This window comes from Macaca nemestrina, chromosome 10, assembly GCF_043159975.1.
Source record: "Macaca nemestrina isolate mMacNem1 chromosome 10, mMacNem.hap1, whole genome shotgun sequence".
Classification (NCBI taxonomy): domain Eukaryota; kingdom Metazoa; phylum Chordata; class Mammalia; order Primates; family Cercopithecidae; genus Macaca; species Macaca nemestrina.
Window position 1 is genome coordinate 140,436,059 of NC_092134.1, and position 18,043 is coordinate 140,454,101.

At 50.4% G+C, this 18,043-nt stretch overlaps 1 protein-coding gene and 1 long non-coding RNA gene across 2 annotated transcripts; one reads left to right on the forward strand and one right to left on the reverse strand.

Moving 5' to 3' along the window:
• The first annotated feature begins 7 nt into the window (after window positions 1-7).
• On the forward strand, window positions 8-8,156 carry LOC139356505 (uncharacterized). The gene is made up of 3 exons (XR_011608462.1): window positions 8-280; window positions 5,696-5,868; window positions 7,707-8,156. It is a non-coding gene; the product is annotated as an uncharacterized lncRNA (long non-coding RNA).
• On the reverse strand, window positions 7,663-16,921 carry LOC105484123 (FKBP prolyl isomerase 4). Its single transcript, XM_011745435.3, has 10 exons — window positions 16,702-16,921; window positions 14,658-14,802; window positions 14,074-14,216; window positions 12,803-12,923; window positions 12,382-12,538; window positions 11,689-11,779; window positions 11,508-11,591; window positions 11,053-11,238; window positions 10,264-10,503; window positions 7,663-8,465 (listed from the first exon to the last, which is right to left on the reverse strand). Exons 1-10 carry the CDS (start codon window positions 16,804-16,806, stop codon window positions 8,358-8,360), a joined length of 1,380 nt encoding a protein of 459 aa, XP_011743737.2. The 5' UTR covers window positions 16,807-16,921; the 3' UTR covers window positions 7,663-8,357.
• Window positions 16,922-18,043: the final 1,122 nt, after the last annotated feature.

The window sequence follows — 18,043 nt, forward strand, 5'->3', positions numbered from 1 at the left end:
GCCTTCCTCCTTTAACCTCAGAGAGGAGGCGGGTCTTCCGGGCTTGGAGGCGGGCTTACCACCTCTGATGTGAGTGACAGGCCCACGGGCCACTCCTTTTCTCCACAGGGCTGCAGCCCATGGGTAAACCAACCCTGACGTGGCCGATCTGTTCCCTTGGCAACAGGGCTCTCAAGTTCTTGACCTAGTAACCTTGACCTTTTTCCTTTGTTTCCCTGGCAATGAAAATTCCTAGCCATCAGACCATTCCTGAGAATCTTACTAATCTTCGTAATAACTGGTAATTGCATGGTTTTGAAAAGTGTTTTTTGAAAGCTAGCTACCCATTAAGAGTGAAAACAATATAGTGAGTTGCAGTCAGCATATAAAAAATTAAATACAATAGAATATATCAAGTGACTCCCAAGTAGTAAGATAAGTATAGTTTTTGTGAAACCCTTGTTTCAATTGTATACACAATTATATGTATATACTGGCTTATAATGTAAAAAATATATATATATATATATATATTTTTTTTTTTTTTTTTTTTACAGTGTATGTGTTTTCTGGTCCATAGTTTAAAAGCCACCTGCTGCAAAGCACATTTCACATATTTCACATAATTAGTTCAGCCACTAGGTGAGCTTGTATTTTTTTTTTTTTTTTTTTTTTTTTTGGTAGAGGAAAACAGGTTCAGCAAGATTAAGTAAAATGGCAGAAGGAAGGACTGTGGGGCGGGGTGCGTGCTCCAACCAGAATTGTTTGATCCCAACCCTAGGGCTTCTCCATCATTTGCTATCATAGTTCCTAGGAAAGTTTTCAGACTGGAAGTGACAGTTGCCTGGATTCTGGATCTGCTCTGTCTTGTGGTCCCCCAGCACAAAGCTCTTGCATCTCACCCTCAGGGGCCTTACTCTTCTAGCACAGATGGGACTGTCACTTTCATGGCTGGCTTCTTGGGATTCTTTCTTTCCATGTTGAATCCAGTTCTGTCTTTCTTTGGGGTGCCTCATCAATCAGGGCAATATTTATGAAATCATACAGGTGTTCAATACATTTTTAGATTTAGGTCTGTAAACCCAGGCTGACTCACACTTGGTGTTTAAAAAAAATGATATCTGCCTTATCTGGGAATTTGGACCAGGGGCTGTTCCTTTTTTTTTTCTTTCTTTTTTTTTTTTTTTTTTTTGAGAGTCTTGCTCTGTCACCCAGGCTGGAGTGCAGTGGTGTGATCTGGGCTCATTGCAACCTCCGCCTCCCAGGCTCAAGAGATTCTTGTGTCTCAGCCTCCTGAGTAGGAGTAGGTAGGATTACAAGTGTAAACCACCATGCCCAGCTTGTCCCTACTTTCTATGTCTGTACATAGTGGGAGGAGGCTGGAGGGCAAGGCCTTTTTTTGGGGGAAGCGGGTGGCAGATTTTTTTCCTAGATGTCCCAGTGGATCTGACAGCCAGATAAGGTAAGAAAGAACAGCAGGTCAGAACAGTAAACTGGAAGAAGTCTGGTCAAATGCTGGAGACTGCAGATATATTCTGAGGCTGATAAGGTAAGAAAGAACAGCAGGTCAGAACAGTGAACTGGAGGAAGTCTGGACAAATGCTGGAGACTGAGATGTTTTCTGAGGCCGAACTGTGTTACAAGCTCATATTTCTGGCTGTGTACTGTGGGATGGCCAGGTCCATTAAAAGGCACTGGGTCCCACAGGTATTCCTGGTGCTCTGAGTACATGTTCTCATTTACAGAGCAGGTGCATGCTCCCTCACCCCGTGTTCTACCCCATCTCTATTCTCTCATCCGAGTTCAAACCCTGAGCTTCATATTAGGTTTTAAGGGGTGGGCAAACCAAAACCAGTATCAAAATGTTCACCTCTAGGTTGGCTGTGGAGGCTCATGCCTGTAATTCCAGCACTTTTGGAGGCTGAGGCAGGCAGATCGCTTGAGCTCAGGAGTTTAAGACCAGCCTGGACAACATGGCAAAACCGTGACTCCACCAAAAATACAAAAATTAGCTGGGCATGGTGGTGCACGCCTGTGGTCCCAGCTACTCAGGAGGCTGAGGCAGGAAGATCTCCTGAGCCCAAGAGGCAGAGGCTGCAGTGAGCCAAGATGGTACCACTGCACTCCAGGCTGGGTAACAGTGAGACTCTGTCTCAAAAAAAAAAAAAAAAAAGTTTACCTCTAAGGTGGTTTTAAAAGAAATATATTACTAAATAACTCAGAACAAGAGATGAGATCACCCAGCTTCTGTCATCAGGTGCCTTAGCCTGACCCAGTTATCTAAGATCAGACCCCAACTCAGGATTCCCCAATGCCTTAGTTTTATCTTCCTCATCATTTGGGTTTCTTGGTCTGGATCTTTCTGTGATACGGGGTGTCTGTTTTTAATTGTAGAGTATGTTTGCCATGAAGGTCATGTAATTATGATCACAACTTGTTTTTTACTTTTTTGAGACAATTTCACTCTTCTTGCCCAGGTTGGAGTGCAATGGCGCAATCTTGGCTCACTGCAACCTCCGCTTCCCGGGTTCAAGTGATTCTCCTGTCTCAGCCTCCCGAGTAGCTGGGATTACAGGTGTCCACGACTACATCTAATTTTTTTTTGTAGTAGAGACGGGGTTTCACCATGTTGGCCGGGCTGGTCTTGAACTCCTGACCTCAGGTGATCAAAGTGCTCGGCCTCCCGCCTCAGCCTCCCAAAGTGCTGGGATTACAGGTATGAGCCACCGTTCCCAGCTTTATGATCACAACTTCTATACCATGCTTTTTGGCTTCTGTCAAGAGAGCCAAATAAAGTTAGAAAGGCAGAAAAGATAGGTCTCCAAGAAATAGGGCACAAATTAAGTCTTTCCATGCCTGGGCCTCTCCCCACCTTGCGTCGGTTACTTTAAGTACAGTGAGTGTTTTTTATGACTAGGCATTGCAAAGCCATATGGACAGATCCCTGGCTCCACAAAGAGCACTCCTGGTCTTGACCCCTTTCTAGTTGGATGGTTGCTAGGTCTCTTTGGGCACCATCTAAAACTCCATCTTGTCTAAGCCAAGCACTCTTTCTGCTGGCTTTTATCTTACTCCCCAGAACTGTCTACTTAGGGTATCTTCCTGGTTAGGTGACATGGATACAGTTGTACGGGTGGCATATTCTTTACAAACAATAGACATCTCCATAGGACGGGATGGGGGGGATTAAGTGGGAAGCATATCTAGGAAGATTGTCTACTTCATCCTCCAACAGTAGACAGAGTGGTTTCTGTTTGCCCAGGGTGCCCAGGTAAGACAGGGTCTCCAAAGATCTTTCAAAACACGAGGCCCAGAGCCTCACCACCTTGGGGGCAGGGCCTAGGGCTTCTTAATGGGCTCCGTGTGGCTTATATCACCATTTCCCCCTCCCCTCTCTCATTCATGGTACACCTTAGCATATTAAAGTGTCGGAAAGGTATGTTTTTTGACCTAGAAACTGGGCAGAGTAGTGTGGGACAGCTCTGCACTGAGTGAAATGCTGTTATTCAGAGCTCTACTTAGTTTCACTGCCTTCCTCAAGTTTGCCCCGATTAAAATGCACCACAAACTCTGGGAAGCTTTGATCCTAGAACTCACTCATCAGGGTTGTCTGCTCAAGACTGCTGATGGATGAGAAGTTCACTGTCACTGTGTCACTTAAACACTGGGAGATAGGGTTAAAACACAAAGAATGAGGAAGACGTTTTGGAACTAGGTAACACTGTAAAGACTAAATGCCACCAAACTTGAATTTAAAATGGTTAACTTTGTTTCACCTAAAAATGTGAATTTCACCTAAAAATATACAAATCAGTTTATGTCTGATGCACTTCTAAAACAGGAGACTGAAGATCCTATGGAATATGGAATATACATGCTGATCCTCTCTTCTAGCCAAAGGACCCTCGACATTCACAAAGGCATTGCTTTTTCTTGATCATCCCTGAGACCATTCACTCTCACTTTGTGTCTCAAATTGGTATAGCGTGGCAGGGCGCAGTGGCTCATGCCTGTCATCCCAGCACTTTGGGAGGCCAAGGTGGGTGGATCACCTGAGGTCAGGAGTTCAAGACTAGCCTGATCAATATGGTGAAACCCTGTCTCTGCTAAAAAAACCAAAAATTAGCCAAGCATGGTGGTGTGCACCTGTGGTCCCAGCGACTTGGGAGGCTGAGACAGAATTGCTTGAACCCGGGATGTGGAGGTTCCAGTGAGCCGAGATTGCGCCACTGCACTCCAGCCTGGGGGAACAGAGCAAGACTCCGCCTCAAAAAAAAAAAAAAAAAAAAAAATTAAAACATTGGTATAGTGTCATTTAACAGGATAACAGGATAAATTAATGTTTTTATTATTCCTAGGTTTTCTAACGGGGGATAGTTAATGCATCCACATTATCTGAGGTCGGCAAACAACTGGGGAACTGTAGCCATAAGGTAGCAATAACGAATTCCAGAAAGAGAATGAATTTTCCTTACTTACAATGTCCAGACTTGTACATTGGTTTTATTCAGCACTGCCCTTAGTGCACTGTCATTTCAACTTGTTGTAAGGTTCTGAGGTGTTTTGCATTTGGAAAGGGAAAATTAGTCACTGAGACATAACAGGAATAAGGTATGAGAAGTTCTGGTTTCTAACTTTTTTTTCCAGTAATGACATTTTCTAAAAAGATACTACACTTTAGGCTGGGTGTGGTGGCTCACGCCTGTAATCCCAGCACTTTGGGAGGCCGAGGCGGGCGGATCACAAAGTCAGGAGATTGAGACCATCCTGGCTAACATGGTGAAACCCCGTCTCTACTAAAAATACAAAAAAATTAGCCGGGTGTGGTGGCTGGCGCCTGTAGTCCCAGCTACTCGGGAGGCTGAGGCAGGAGAATGGTGTGAACCCGGGAGGCGGAGCTTGCAGTGAGCCGAGATCACGCCACTGTACTCCAGTCTGGGCGACAGAGAGACTCCATCTCAAAAAAAAAAAAAAAGATACTACACTTTACTCGTCCTGCATAAAGTGCCTTTCACGTATTTTTTCTCCAGTGGAAATGGAATACAGTTCTCCATTCACCCTCAGGGTGGCAAAGCTGGTATAGAGGGCAAGTGTTAAGTGCACTTTGCCAAGTCTTGTAGGGTTTTGTGGGCCATGATAAGGATTCTTTAGCCTAAATGGGATGGGAAATCATCGAAAGTGATTGAAGTACTCGGAGGGACACGATTTGGATGCAGTACAGAGTGAACTGCAGGTGCAGGAGGGAATCCAAGATAGGAGCCTTTTGCAGGAGAGCAGGCTGGAGTGCATGGTGATGGGAGGGAGTGATACTAGTGTGGAGGGAGGAGAAATACTTGGGAGATAAAAATGCATAGAACTCGATGTTAGAACCAGCACTAGGACAAGATAAATTCTATTTTAATTTTTCCTAGAGACCACTTGCAAAGCTTGTTAACAGCTCACAGTACTGCTTGCTACTAGCTTTTCTTTATTTGGGCACATTTCTCTGCATATAGGAAGATTTAAGTGTTGGTAGGAAGGGACAACTGACTGGGAAATGAACTTGTAGCACTGACCCAGGGCAGACTTGAGTATGTGGTACTATTATTTTTAGGCTTAGACTTGTAGGCATTTTAACAAAACATCCTCACTAGACAGTTTTAATGTTACATAAACTAAGACTTATCTCTAAACATTCCACAGTTAAATGCAGTTTTACATTCTTGGAATCCTACAGGATGCAGAGCTAGAAGAAACCTTAGGAATGCTTTCAATTTTTGCAGATGAGGAAAGAAGCTCAAGACTTGCCCACAGCCAAATGAACCTCATGGGAGAGTCTGGATTAGTTCAGAGACCTCCCATTTCAGGCATACCTTTCCATTTAACTTCTGAGTCTTGGTTTTCTTATCTGTAAGTAGGGTTATTAGAGTTATACCTTCCTTGTAGGATGGTTGCAAGGATTAAGTTAACTCATGTGATGCTGTCAGTACAGTGCTAGTAGCTTACCCCATAAATGCTTAATGAGTTAGTGATGATTGTTGGCTGCAGGGGTAAGAATCTACTACTTTTGAAATACCAAGAGGACCCAGACACAAACCACAAACACAGGGCTGTGATATGCAGTGAGCCCAGTAAGAGAGTAGTTACACTGGGACTTTTTTTTTTTTTTTTCCTGAGACGGAGTCTCACTCTGTCACCCAGTCTGGAGTGCAGTGGCCGGATCTCAGCTCACTGCAAGCTCCACCTCCTGGGTTTACGCCATTCTCCTGCCCCAGCCTCCCGAGTAGCTGGGACTACAGGCGCCCGCCACCTCGCCCGGCTAGTTTTTTTTTTTTTGAGACGGAGTCTCGCTCTGCCACCCAGGCTGGAGTGCAGTGGCCGGATCTCAGCTCACTGCAAGCTGCGCCTCCCGGGTTTACGCCATTCTCCTGCCTCAGCCTCCTGAGTAGCTGGGACTACAGGCGCCCGCCACCTCGCCCAGCTAAGTTTTTTGTATTTTTTAGTAGAGACGGGGTTTCACTGTGTTAGCCAGGATGGTCTCGATCTCCTGACCTCGTGATCCGCCCGTCTCGGCCTCCCAAAGTGCTGGGATTACAGGCTTGAGCCACCGCGCCCGGCCTAGTTTTTTGTTTTTTTAGTAGAGAGGGGGTTTCACCATGTTAGCCAGGATGGTCTCGATCTCCTGACCTCGTGATCCGCCTGTCTCAGCCGCCCAAAGTGCTGGGATTACAGGCTTGAGCCACCGCGCCCGGCCTACACTGGGACTTTTTTTAAAAAGAGGGTCTCACTTTCTTGCCCAGCCTGGCATGCAGTGGCACTGTCACAGCTCTCTGCATCCTTGGTGTCTTGGGCTCAAGGGATACTCACACCGGGAGACTTGCACACCCCAATTTTCATCCTGGCTCCAGCATCAGCCATGTTGTATGACTTGGTGAAAATTTTCACACAGAAATCAATCTTCCACCATTATAAATTTCTTCTGGAAGGAACTATACAGGCATGTGGCTAAGCAGACAACCACATCACTGTTGGGAAAGGACTGGAGAGCCCACAGTAGGAGAGGGATGAGGGCAGACACGGGCTCTGACCTGGAGCCAGGATCATCTGGAGGCAGCTCAGCATGACTGGCTTGTGCTGCCTGGCTTCTCCCAGGGCCCCATCATGCCATAGGAGTTAAGGGTCAAAGCATAGTTAGAAAAAAAGCACAAGCCGTTTCCTGTTAAGGCTGGGAAGGAAGCTGAGCATGACCACTCTTTACTCTCGACCTTAATCATGTAAAAGTTATCTGACGGAGGTTAGTGACACCAGGAGTTTTACCTTGTTAAGAAACCAAAATGCACAGATACCTCTGCCAGATCAGAGGTAGGCAGAAGACCAATTCCAACTTCAAAATGCACATGCATGGTGTCCCAGTCTTCTAGATCTTGATACTTTCCTCTTTCTAAGCGTCAGGGAAAACCAGAGGCACTAAAAACTGCCAGGTTGCTGGAGGGAGGGAGTGCATAGACTCAAGTCCCAGCTGCAGCCTGTGCAGTGCTCAGGAAGCCCTGCATCGTGGGGCTGCTTCCTGCCCAACTACGGTGTCTACTTGAGATGCTGCACTTATTTAAGCTCCACTGGGACTAAGTGGGTGACCCCTTAATTTTGCCACTACCCATTATGTACCCACCCATACCCACCCCCTCCAAGGCTGAACAAAAAGGGTTGTCTGACACCCAGGTTTTATTGTTTCCACTTTATTGCTCAAGCACGGAACTTGAGGCAAGCCTGGACCTTCAGCAACGTGCGGAAAAGAGGCTGAGGGGATTTCGGGACACAACCTGGCTGAGAGGGGAAACTGACAGGGGAAATACCAGAACAGGGAACAAGGGGTGGTCACCATCACACCAGAAGACATCAGCCACACCGTTGGGGGTGAGGAAGGGAACAGAGAAGAAATGGCATAGCAGTGGTTTTTCCCATGTCCCTAGCACCCACATGGAGGCCACGTTTGGAAATGGACTGGGAGAGGGAAAGGATGAGGAAAACGGCTGCCCAGGAGTCTCCCTCTCCACCCTGGGTTCATATCAGACCCCATCCCTACCACTTGCCTCTTCTACCCTTGGAAAATGGACCTAACAGAGGGAGCAAAATAAATTAACATTCTGATGAATATGTATGGATGGACATATGTTCATGTGCAAAGGGGGAAGGGAAGAGGGGGTGACACCAGCTAAAATGATTCCCCACCTCAATCCCCCAGCCTACTCCTTTCCCCCTTCCCCCTAAAGCCACCATCCAACCAGATAGAAAAATAAAGGTCTAATTCACTCAAAATTCTTCAGTTTTTACAAAACTAACAGGGTGGAGGGGGGAGACTGGGGGCAGGCAGCCGCAGGAGTAGGGCTGGTGGAGAGGGGCTATGCTTCTGTCTCCACCTGAGACTGGCTCCCTGCCGTGTTGCTCTTCTGCTCCTCCTTCATCTCTGTGTCAGTGGGGTGGTCTCCTGAGGAGGCCTCTGCCTTGGCCTGCAAGGAAGAGGAACAGCAAAGAGGCTGACATCGCAAGTGAAAAAACACACACTTAATTTCTAGCAGAATTACACAGATACACCCATTCTCCTACATCTGTCCTAAAAATATATCTGTATAGGCCAGGCCTGGTGGCTCACACCTGTAATCCCAGAACTTTGGGAGGCTGAGGTGGGCAGATTGCTTGAGCCCAGGAGTTTGAGACCAGCCTGGGCAACATAGTGAAACCTCAGCTCAACAAAAATTACAAAAATTAGTTGGGCGTGGTGGCATGCACCTGTAGTCCCAGCTACTCGAGAGGTTGAGACGAGGATTGCTTGAGCCCTGGAGGTGGTGGTTGCAGTGAGCTGAGACTGTGCCACTGCACTCCAGCCTGGCCGACAGGGCAAGAGACACTGTCTCAAACAAAACTAAACACTTATATATGTACAAATTATGAACACTCAAGGTTACTCACTGCAATGCTGTTCTAAGCAGTATTGTCCCGTATGGTAGCCACTACTGTAAGTGGCTAGTTCAAACTCATGTGTTTTTAGTGCAAAATATATATTGGATTTTGAAGATGGTTTGAAAAATACACAAATGCAACTAAAATTTAATTCCATTTGTTTTTCACCTTTTTAACATGGTTACCAGAAAATTTTGAATTACATGTGGTTGATACTGTATTTCTACTGGACAGTGCTGGTTTAGAACACTGTTTAAGACTGGCCAGGCATGGTGGCTCACACCTGTCATCCCACCACTTTGGGAGGCAGGGGCAGGCAGATCACTCAAGTCAGCAGTTCGAGACAGACTGGTCAACATGGTGAGACCTCGTCTCTACTAAAAATACAAAAATTAGCCGGGTGTGGTGGCGGGCACCTGTAATCTCAGCTACTCGGGAGGCTGAGGCAGGAGAATCGCTTGAACCCGGGAGGCAGAGTTTGCAGTGAGCCAAGATCGTGCCACTGCACTCCAGCCTGGGTGACAGAGTGAAACTGTCTCAGAAAAAAAACACCAACAACACTGGAAGATTAAAAGGGGACTGACTGACTGACTAAGATAAGCCACATCCACACAATGGAATACTATGTAAGCCTAAAGAAGAATGTAAAAGTTCTTTAAATACTGATGTAAAATAAGCCTCCAGCTACTATCATGTGAAAAAAGCACAGTATGTGCCAAATCATAGAGCACGTTGCCTCTTGTTAGGGGAAAGGGAGAAAGCAACATGAATGTCTGCCTGTGCACTGATGCAATACACTGAAACCATACGAGAACCTGAAGGGTCAGCTGCTTCTGGTGGGGGAGGCAGACTTTTGACTGTATATACTCTGGTACAGTTTGAATTTAACTACGTAAATGTATCATTTATTTAATCACACATAAAAAGCATCTAGCTTTTTTTTTTTTTTTAGACAGGGTCTCATTTTGTCACTCAGGATGGAGTGCAGTGGTGCCATCATAAGTCACTGAGGTCTCCACCTACTGGGTTCAAGTGATCCTCCCACTTTGGCCCTGCAAAGTGCTGGGATTGCAGGTGTGAGCCACTGTGCCTGGCCCACAAGAAAACATAAATCGGGAATTACACTCAGAGCAACCAACCCAACTTCTGGGGCTTGTGGGTAGGATCCTAGCACTGATCACAGAACACGGCCCCAATAGCAGGGAACACATGCTCCTTAATGCTCCAGGGAAAAGGGCAACTTTTGGTTTCTGGGATCGGCACAGACAACCAAAGGCACCAAGAGCCCACAGTAGCCAGGTTCCGTGGAGGGATGCTATTCCCGCTGTTCCCCACCCCAATCCTCACCTTGTTCTCCTCCTCAGCCAGCCTCTCAAACATATTGGCATAGAGCTTCTTCTCCCGGGCAAGCTGCCTTCTGATCCGCTGCTGGCACACAGCCAGCTGGGTCTTGGCGGCTTTGTTGTTGGGGTAGAGCTGCAGGACCTTCTGGAAATCAGCCCGTGCCAGTTCAAAGTCATTCACGGCCAGGTGGGCCTCTCCCCGGCGGAAGAGGCCCTTCTCATTGTTGCTGTCCAGTTCTAGGGCCTAAAGGATGCAGGGAGGAAGCAACATCGTGGGAGCTCAGGGCTTGTAGCTCATCTGGCCAAGACTGGGTTCCAAAAGTACCCCTCAGCAGGACTGCAAATGGCTGGCTCCACCCCAGGAAGAACAAGGCCTGGGGCATTAAATGGAACAATCCAAGGTCTAGGAAGGAACGTCATTTAATCCAACAGGCAGAGAGGGAAGACAGCAGGTCTTTGGATGAAATAAAAAGACTTCAGACGTCAATATTCACTTTGGAATAAAGCAAGTAGGTAAGTGGAGAGGCTAAGAACCAAGGTGGGAGAAAACTCTTACGTGATTCTTCCCATTCCCTGTGTCCTCCTACTTCTGTGCCAACAGAAGCAGCTTCCCACCACTAAAGCTAAGGTGCTTGCTATGAATACTTGCATCCAGGCCTGTGGCCTGTAACCTCAGAGCTCCCACTGATCCACGCTGCTTTCCCTGCCCTGGTCACCAAGGGGAAGTTTCAGACATGCTGGCACTCAACTCTGCCTGTGAATGCCGCTTCCATGCCCTCTGTGGGGGCCTCACCTTGTTACAGCTTTCGATGGCCGCGGAGAAGGCCTGTAGTTTCAGATGACACATGGCCAGGTTGAGGTGAGAGGCCAGTCGAAGGGCCTGTGCCTTCTGTGCTTCCTCACTGGAAAAACTAGACTCATACTCCAGCCAGGACACAATCTTCTTATACTGTAGTAAAGCTTGCTTGTATTTGCCTTCCTAGAATGGGACAAAGGCTCAGGCACCTGGCACAGGTTCAGTGGTACCAGGCTCTTATACCCTGCAGACATCAGTGACACATGGCCACAAGAGGTTCCTGCTCCCACCCCTCCCACTGGCAAGGCCAGCAAGCTCACATATACGAAGTGAAGATGGCAGGTGCCAACCTGTCCATTTCTTGGCAGAAAATGATCTCAGTCACCAAGGGAAGGGCAGGCTCAGAGCACCTCTTCCTGGGAGTGTCCTTAGGACAGTGACTGTTGGCTCACCTTGAAGTACACCGTGCCCCGCTCTTTCACTATGGTGCTCTGTTCCAACTTCTCTTCTGAATTCATCTCCCAAGACTCCTTGGCCTGCCACACCCCAGGAGAGAAACAGAGTTGTCAGTTACCCCAGAGTACGTACAGGGTGGAACTTGACTTTAGGTGGGAAGACCCTGAGCAAACTTACCTTTTCAAAACTCTTGAGGTGTAATTCATATTTCAGGTCGGCATTTGGTGGGATTTGGAACTTTTCCTTCCCAACACTGCCAAAAGCATAGCTGCAGGGGTGAAAAACACGACGTGTCGTCTTGGCAACACTTAACCTGCTCCAGGCTGAAAAGGCTTCCCGTCCATTTCCTGGAAAGTACCTTCCCATCCCTTGGGAGTTGGTGCAAATGTTTGGCAAATCTTCCCTTGCCTCTTCACACCATCAGATGGCCCCTCAGCATCCTTCGTACCCTTCTAATAACTTATAGCCAGGCAGCAGTGTGATTACTAATTTAAATGGCACCTCACTAAACAGTGAGCTAGAATTAGAAGGCAGAAACAATGTTCTATTAGTCTCCAAACCCCTAGGAATTTTCAGTAGTGCCTGGCACGTAGTAGCTGTTTCAGTAATGACTGAATAAATTAATGGAGAAGAAAATCTCGATGGCAGAGGAGAGAAAGTGTAGCAACTATGACTGAAAAGACTGGGCTTAGATCCAAGGAGATGTAGACAATTGTGGCCACACTTCTAAGTATACTGAGGATATCATAATGGTGTATGTTTGGTGTGGCCAGAGTTAAAAAGGATACAAACAGCTGGTTCTACAATTCATTTTATATCTTTGATCTTGGTTTGCCTGCCTTCCTACTCTACGAAGTGCCCACCCCTCACCTGGGCTTGAGGTACACAATGGAATGTTCTCCTTTCTCCATGCGCTGAATGGCCCTCTCCAGACCATAAGGCAGATCCAGGTTCTCCCCCTCGCCAATCTCAAAGCGGAGCTCCCGCTGGTCAAAGAGCTGGTCCTTGTAGTACCCTTCCAGTGCAACTGGTATGAAAGAGAGGCAGTGTACCAGAGTTGTAAGAGGGCAGGTGACTGAGGAAGGATGCCATGAGCCTCCCTACATCACCCCATCACCCCAAGATTCTCCTAGCTGTGTTCTCAGATCTGGAGTGATTTAAAGAGAATATGATCCAACCCCTCATTTTATGGACAAGAAAATAGGCTCAGAGAAGGGAAGTGACTTGCCCAAAGCCACGCAAGACCTAAATATCAGAATTAGAATTGAAAGCCCAGATTGTACTGTCTCACCCTCCACGATAGCGCCCTCATTGGGCTTAGCATAGCCTTCACCGCGAGTCCGTATTCTGCGAATGATTCCGCCATCTTCCTCTTCTGTCAGATCTTCTCCCTTAAACTCAAACAACTCCACCTGTGGGACAGGATGTAACACAATTCTTTCCCATACTAACTCACGGGCAGTGAAACAGTCTTTCTCATCCGGGAGAGTCCCTACTAACTGCCAGGCCAGATGTGACCACAAGGGCAGTCACGAAGAGTTGGGTAGAGCGGCACTTTTTTGAAGTTCTTGGGGGCTGCCCTAATCTCAACTTTGGAAGAGGCGGGCAGACTACATAGATTTCAGTTAAGCTGAGGACAGCAATCTATTTGCTACCTGCTCTACTAACAGGGACATATTGGGACGCATTCCAGATAATCCTAATCCACACTACCTGATAAGCCCAATCTGGTAGGTATTAGAAATGATTACCCATCATCTCTCAGCAGTTTCTCAGTATTCAAGGGCCCACGGATTGGCTCAACCATTTTTTTTTCCTTCTTTTTTTTTTTTTTTGAGACGGAGTCTTGCTCTGTTGCCCAGGCTGGAGTGCAGTGGCCAGATCTCAGCTCACCGCAAGCTCCGCCTCCCGGGTTTACACCATTCTCCTGCCTCAACCTCCCGAGTAGCTGGGACTACAGGCGCCCGCCACGTCACCTGGCTAGTTTTTTGTATTTTTTAGTAGAGACGGGGTTTCACCGTGTTAGCCAGGATGGTCTCGATCTCCTGACCTCGTGATCCGCCCGTCTCGGCCTCCCAAAGTGCTGGGATTACAGGCGTGAGCCACCACGCCCGGCCTGGCTCAACCATTTTCAGATTGAACAATGTCAAGTTCTATCTCCTCAGGGAAGCCTTTTCTCAGCCCTTGACCCACAGGGGAGCTACTGCTCCCTCTTCTGATCTCTAGAGCACCAATATTCTGTACTGCCACTTACAATGGGCCATCGTTTCTGACCTCCCGACTCCTTTCAGTATTCTGGGTACCGCTCTGGAGATAAAGACGTCTTAACCCCAACCATGCTTTGAGTCTGGAGAGGGGCTTGTGCCTGCCTCTTGCTACCCGAAGCTTCGGTTACTTCCATTACTAGCAGCAGCAGAGCCCTCTGCATTTCTCCTCCCATAAGGCCAGGCCCTCAGCCTTGGCTACATTGTCTCCAAGAAGCAGGAAGGGCTGGAGGGCAGCCAGGCATTGGGCTGAGATAAGGCCTGGCTCTTAGCCTGATGTCAGTGGCCGGACACTCACCTCAAATACAAGCGTGGCACTGGGGGGAATCTTTGGAGGACTGCCTGCTGAACCGTAGGCATATTCTGGTTTGCAGGTGATGTGGCACACCTCCCCCACCTTCATGGTTGCTATGGCAATGTCCCAAGCCTTGATGACCTCCCCTGCAGGTACAGAGGCAAACAGGACCACTTTAGCAGGGTTCTGATTCTGGGCTCAAACAGTGCTTCTGAAGAGTTAATGCACCACACTCATGGGGAAGCTGAACATCCTTTAGAAATGGGACCAGAAGGTGAGATACCTGGTTGCATTAAGTGCTACCAGGTCTAAGAACTGTAAAAGATCACCTGACCCTGAACAAAAGAGTTTAAGATGCAAGACAGTCCACCTTTGAAGGGGGAGTAAGGTGTTGGGAGGTGATGAGGAGAAGGGGAGACAAAGATCAGGATAGTTACAGAACGGTAGAAAAAAAAAGAGTGACCGAAAGAGTTAACAGACTGTGATAAACCATTCCTCCCTGAGCTTGGTCCTGAGAAAATGGTTTCTGCTTGTGACAGCCTGTGTCCACCTCGAACCTATCCTACCAGCCCACTGACCACGCCTACCTTTTCCCAGGTCAAAGGAGAATTTGTCCTTGCGATCCAGACTGGAGTCAAACTTTGTGCCATCTAATAGCCAGCCAGTATAGTGGACAAAGACTCGGTCCCCAATCATGGGCATCTCTGTACCTGCGCCCTCTCTCTTGATGACCTGGGAGGAAGGGGGAGAAAGTGAGTAACCCAGGGTTTGGGGCCGAAAGGGGCACCAACACTGCCTGCAAGCCTCCAGAGGGAACATAAAGGGGCTTCTCTGTGTTCATCCTCCTCTGCCTACTTGTCCCTCCAGATTCAGCTACTAGCAACTTGACTTAGGAGTCAACTAACCTCCCTGTCTTTCTTCAGGTACAGCAAGACTTGGTTTGAAAAAGGAGACAAAAGGCTGAGAGATTTGAGTTCAAGTTTCCGCTGTATGGATAAGTTTTAAAAATTCTCCACACCTTATTTGTAAAGCAGTGATGATAATCCCTATCTCCTACAGTTTGTTGGAAGATTAGACCAGTAAAGGGTTGAATAATAGATTATTATTATCATCGACAAAGGGGGAAGTATTTATGCCACACTTCCTCCTTCTTCCTTCATGCCAGTGGTCATCAGATTAAGGTCTGGTTTGGAGACAGGAGAACGAGAGGAGTATGAGTGAAGAGAACAGAAACAGTTCAAAACAGGTAAGGAAGAAACCAGGTTATAAGTGAACCCAGAGGCTCTCCATGGGACCTTAAACTCTGACTTGGGAGCGGAGTATTCCTCACTGGTAGGCTGTTAAAGACCAGGGCTGGAGTTATTTCCCAGAAACGCACAGGTTCCTTTAGCGCCACCTGGTAGGTGTGTGGTTACCCTCTAAGGGAAAGCTTCCATGGAGAATGGACAGGGTCTTGGAGGAGTAGAAAGGTAAAAGGGAAGGAATGGCGGATCAAAGGGGAAATGACCCTTCCCGGAATAACAATCTCATAGAAAACAGCAGGACGCTGGAGCGAGAAGGGGAAGCCACATGCCACAGGAGAGCCGCTGGAGCAGACGCTCGAGGTCCCCAATAATCTGGTGCAAAGACAGATGCACTTCTGGACCAGCTAAAGGCTCCCTGAGGCGGGTGCCACACACGCGGAGCTCAGCGGTGGGAAGCCAGGATGAGGAGGAGCAGCGGATGGGGAGAAGGCATAAGACGCGGGCTGGGAATTCCTCTCCGGACTCTCCCCGGAACCTGCTCCGACTCATGGCAGGTTGTCCTGGCCCAAGTCAAGATGCCCTCCCCACAGCTCCCCAGGCTATTTGTAGTCGAGCGGTCACTCGGCGGCAGGCTCCACAGCAGAGCGCCTCCTCTCCGCCCCACACCCCGCAGTCCCGGCTCGGGGAGGCGGCGGGGGGGAGGGGACTACAGCTCCCGGCATGCCCCGCGCCCGGCCTCCCCGGGGCCGAGGGAGGGGGCGCCGCGCGCGGCGAGTGGGGACCACGCTGGGTCCCGGCGTCGCCAGGGGACCCCGGGAGGGCGCCGGAACCCTGTCGCGCCTGCGTCGCACAAAGGCCGCCGGGCCAGGAAAGCACTGTGGGGAGTCGCTCCCCGTCCTGGCCCGTGTTCCACCGCCCGGGTGGGCGAGCCCTGGCACCGCCACTAACGAGGCGGCCCCCGCGGCTGGCAGCTCCGCTGGGGCCGCGGGGGTCGGGGGCGGCGTGGCGCGGGAGGCCCGGCCTGGCCCCGGGCTGCGGCTCGCGTGCCCGCGGCGGTCGCCCCGCCCCTCTCCGCCGCCCCGCGCGCGCCGGGGTGGGCACTGCAATCCCGACCCCCTGCCCCGGCCCGGGCGCTGGGGACTGGGGAGCCTGGGGCCTCGGCCCGCGCACCTAGGCCGCCCCCCTGCTGAGCGCATGGTCGGCCTCGGTGCCTCAAACGACGCAGCCCGGTACGGGACGGCGATGCCACCGGCCCCCGGCAGGACGGCCGCGAGGCTGCAGAGGCGGCCGCCTCGACCCGTGCCCGGCCGCGGGCTCCGGGCTCGGCGGAAGGGCGGCCCGCAGGGCCCCAGGTTCGGCCGCCCCCGCAGGCCCCGCCGCCCCTCACCTTCAGCACGCCTTCGTCCTGTTTGGGGCTGATGTCCACTCCCTCAATGGGCAGCGGCGCCGACTGCGCCCCGCTCTCGGCTGCCTTCATCTCCTCGGCTGTCATCTCCGCGCGGCGCGCCGTTTCTCCGGGAGCTGGCACCGGCGCGAGCGCACCCTGGGCCGCTGGCGGGGGCGCTACCTGCGGCGCGTGCGGGAGGCCGGGCGCGGCGGCACTGACTGCGGACCGCGAGGAGGCTCGAGCACCTCTGCACGCGGCGCGGGAGCGGGGGTAGGTGGGTCAGGAGCCGCTCGGGGAGCGATTGGTCCCGCCCCGCCGCGAGGGAGGGGCTGGGAGGAGCGGGAGCGCGGACAGAGGGGGCGGGGTGCAGAACTTTCTAGAGACGGCGGGACTGAGCCGGTTCGGGCTGAGTGCTGCGGGCGCTTCAGAATCTTTTTTCTTTTTTTTTCTGGTTCTTGCCTCCTTCTGGCTGCCTGCCCCCTCCCCCTTCTCCGGGGACCCTCGGACTCTGGGGAGTCTCCCCAGCGGCCTCCCCTGGCCCTTCCTCCCTCCCTCCCATCCCCGCCCGCTTCCCTGTCTAACCGGATTCTTCCAGATTCTTCTCGATCGATCTCCCGACATCACTCCACCAGTCCGCTGCGCCTGCGGCGGGGTGTGGGGAGCGCGGGCGGCGGGATGGCAGTGGCGGCGCCCCCTCCCCGGGACGGGCCGTCACCACGGGCGGCGTGGTCTCTCCGCTGTGACCCGCGTAGACCCTTCCCTACCTGGGGGAAAGAGGGTGAGGGCGTCCGGGGAGGGGGGAGTGAGCGGACAACGCTGCCCCGCTGCAGAGAGCCGGGGAAAGCGACCTCGATTTCCCCAGAGCCGGGAAGCCCGGGTCACGCAGCGGTGCCTACCCCGGCGCCTGCAGATGCTGCGAGCAGCGGGGTTGGCGAGGCATGGCCCGCCCAGCTCGGAACTCAGACGGGGCGCGCACTCAGGGGACCCTTCCCGGCGGTAATACAGCTGCCGTTTCTGCGAATGCTTCCACACGTGGGTGCCCCTCACGAGAAAAGTCACTCGGTTTTCCAGAAGGAGTCTTTTCCTCTCAATGTTTGTTTCCCGAGTGGTTTTCGACAGCCTGTGGAGCGCGCAACCGCCCGTGTCACCTAAGCCATACCTACAAAGCCATCTAGAGAGGGGCCTGGTTTTGGTCAGCACCTAACCCCAGTTTAGCATAGTGCCTGGTGAGTGGTGTCCAATAGTTACTGGCTGCATGAATTTTCCTTTTTTAAATTAACTTTTCCAAGTCTTGGCTGACTTTTTTTCTTTCTTTCTTTTTTTTTTTTTTTTTTTTTGAGAC

Bases quoted from the DNA above. Each gene is read 5' to 3' on its own strand.
- LOC105484123 (XM_011745435.3), bottom strand. From the start codon at position 16,806: ATGACAGCCGAGGAGATGAAGGCAGCCGAGAGCGGGGCGCAGTCGGCG. The intron at 12,924-14,073 runs GTGAGTGTCCGG...CCTGTCCCACAG, and splicing joins GTGCCACGCTTGTATTTGAG to GTGGAGTTGTTTGAGTTTAA. The intron at 11,780-12,381 runs GTGAGGGGTGGG...TCACCCCTGCAG, and splicing joins ATTGTGTACCTCAAGCCCAG to CTATGCTTTTGGCAGTGTTG.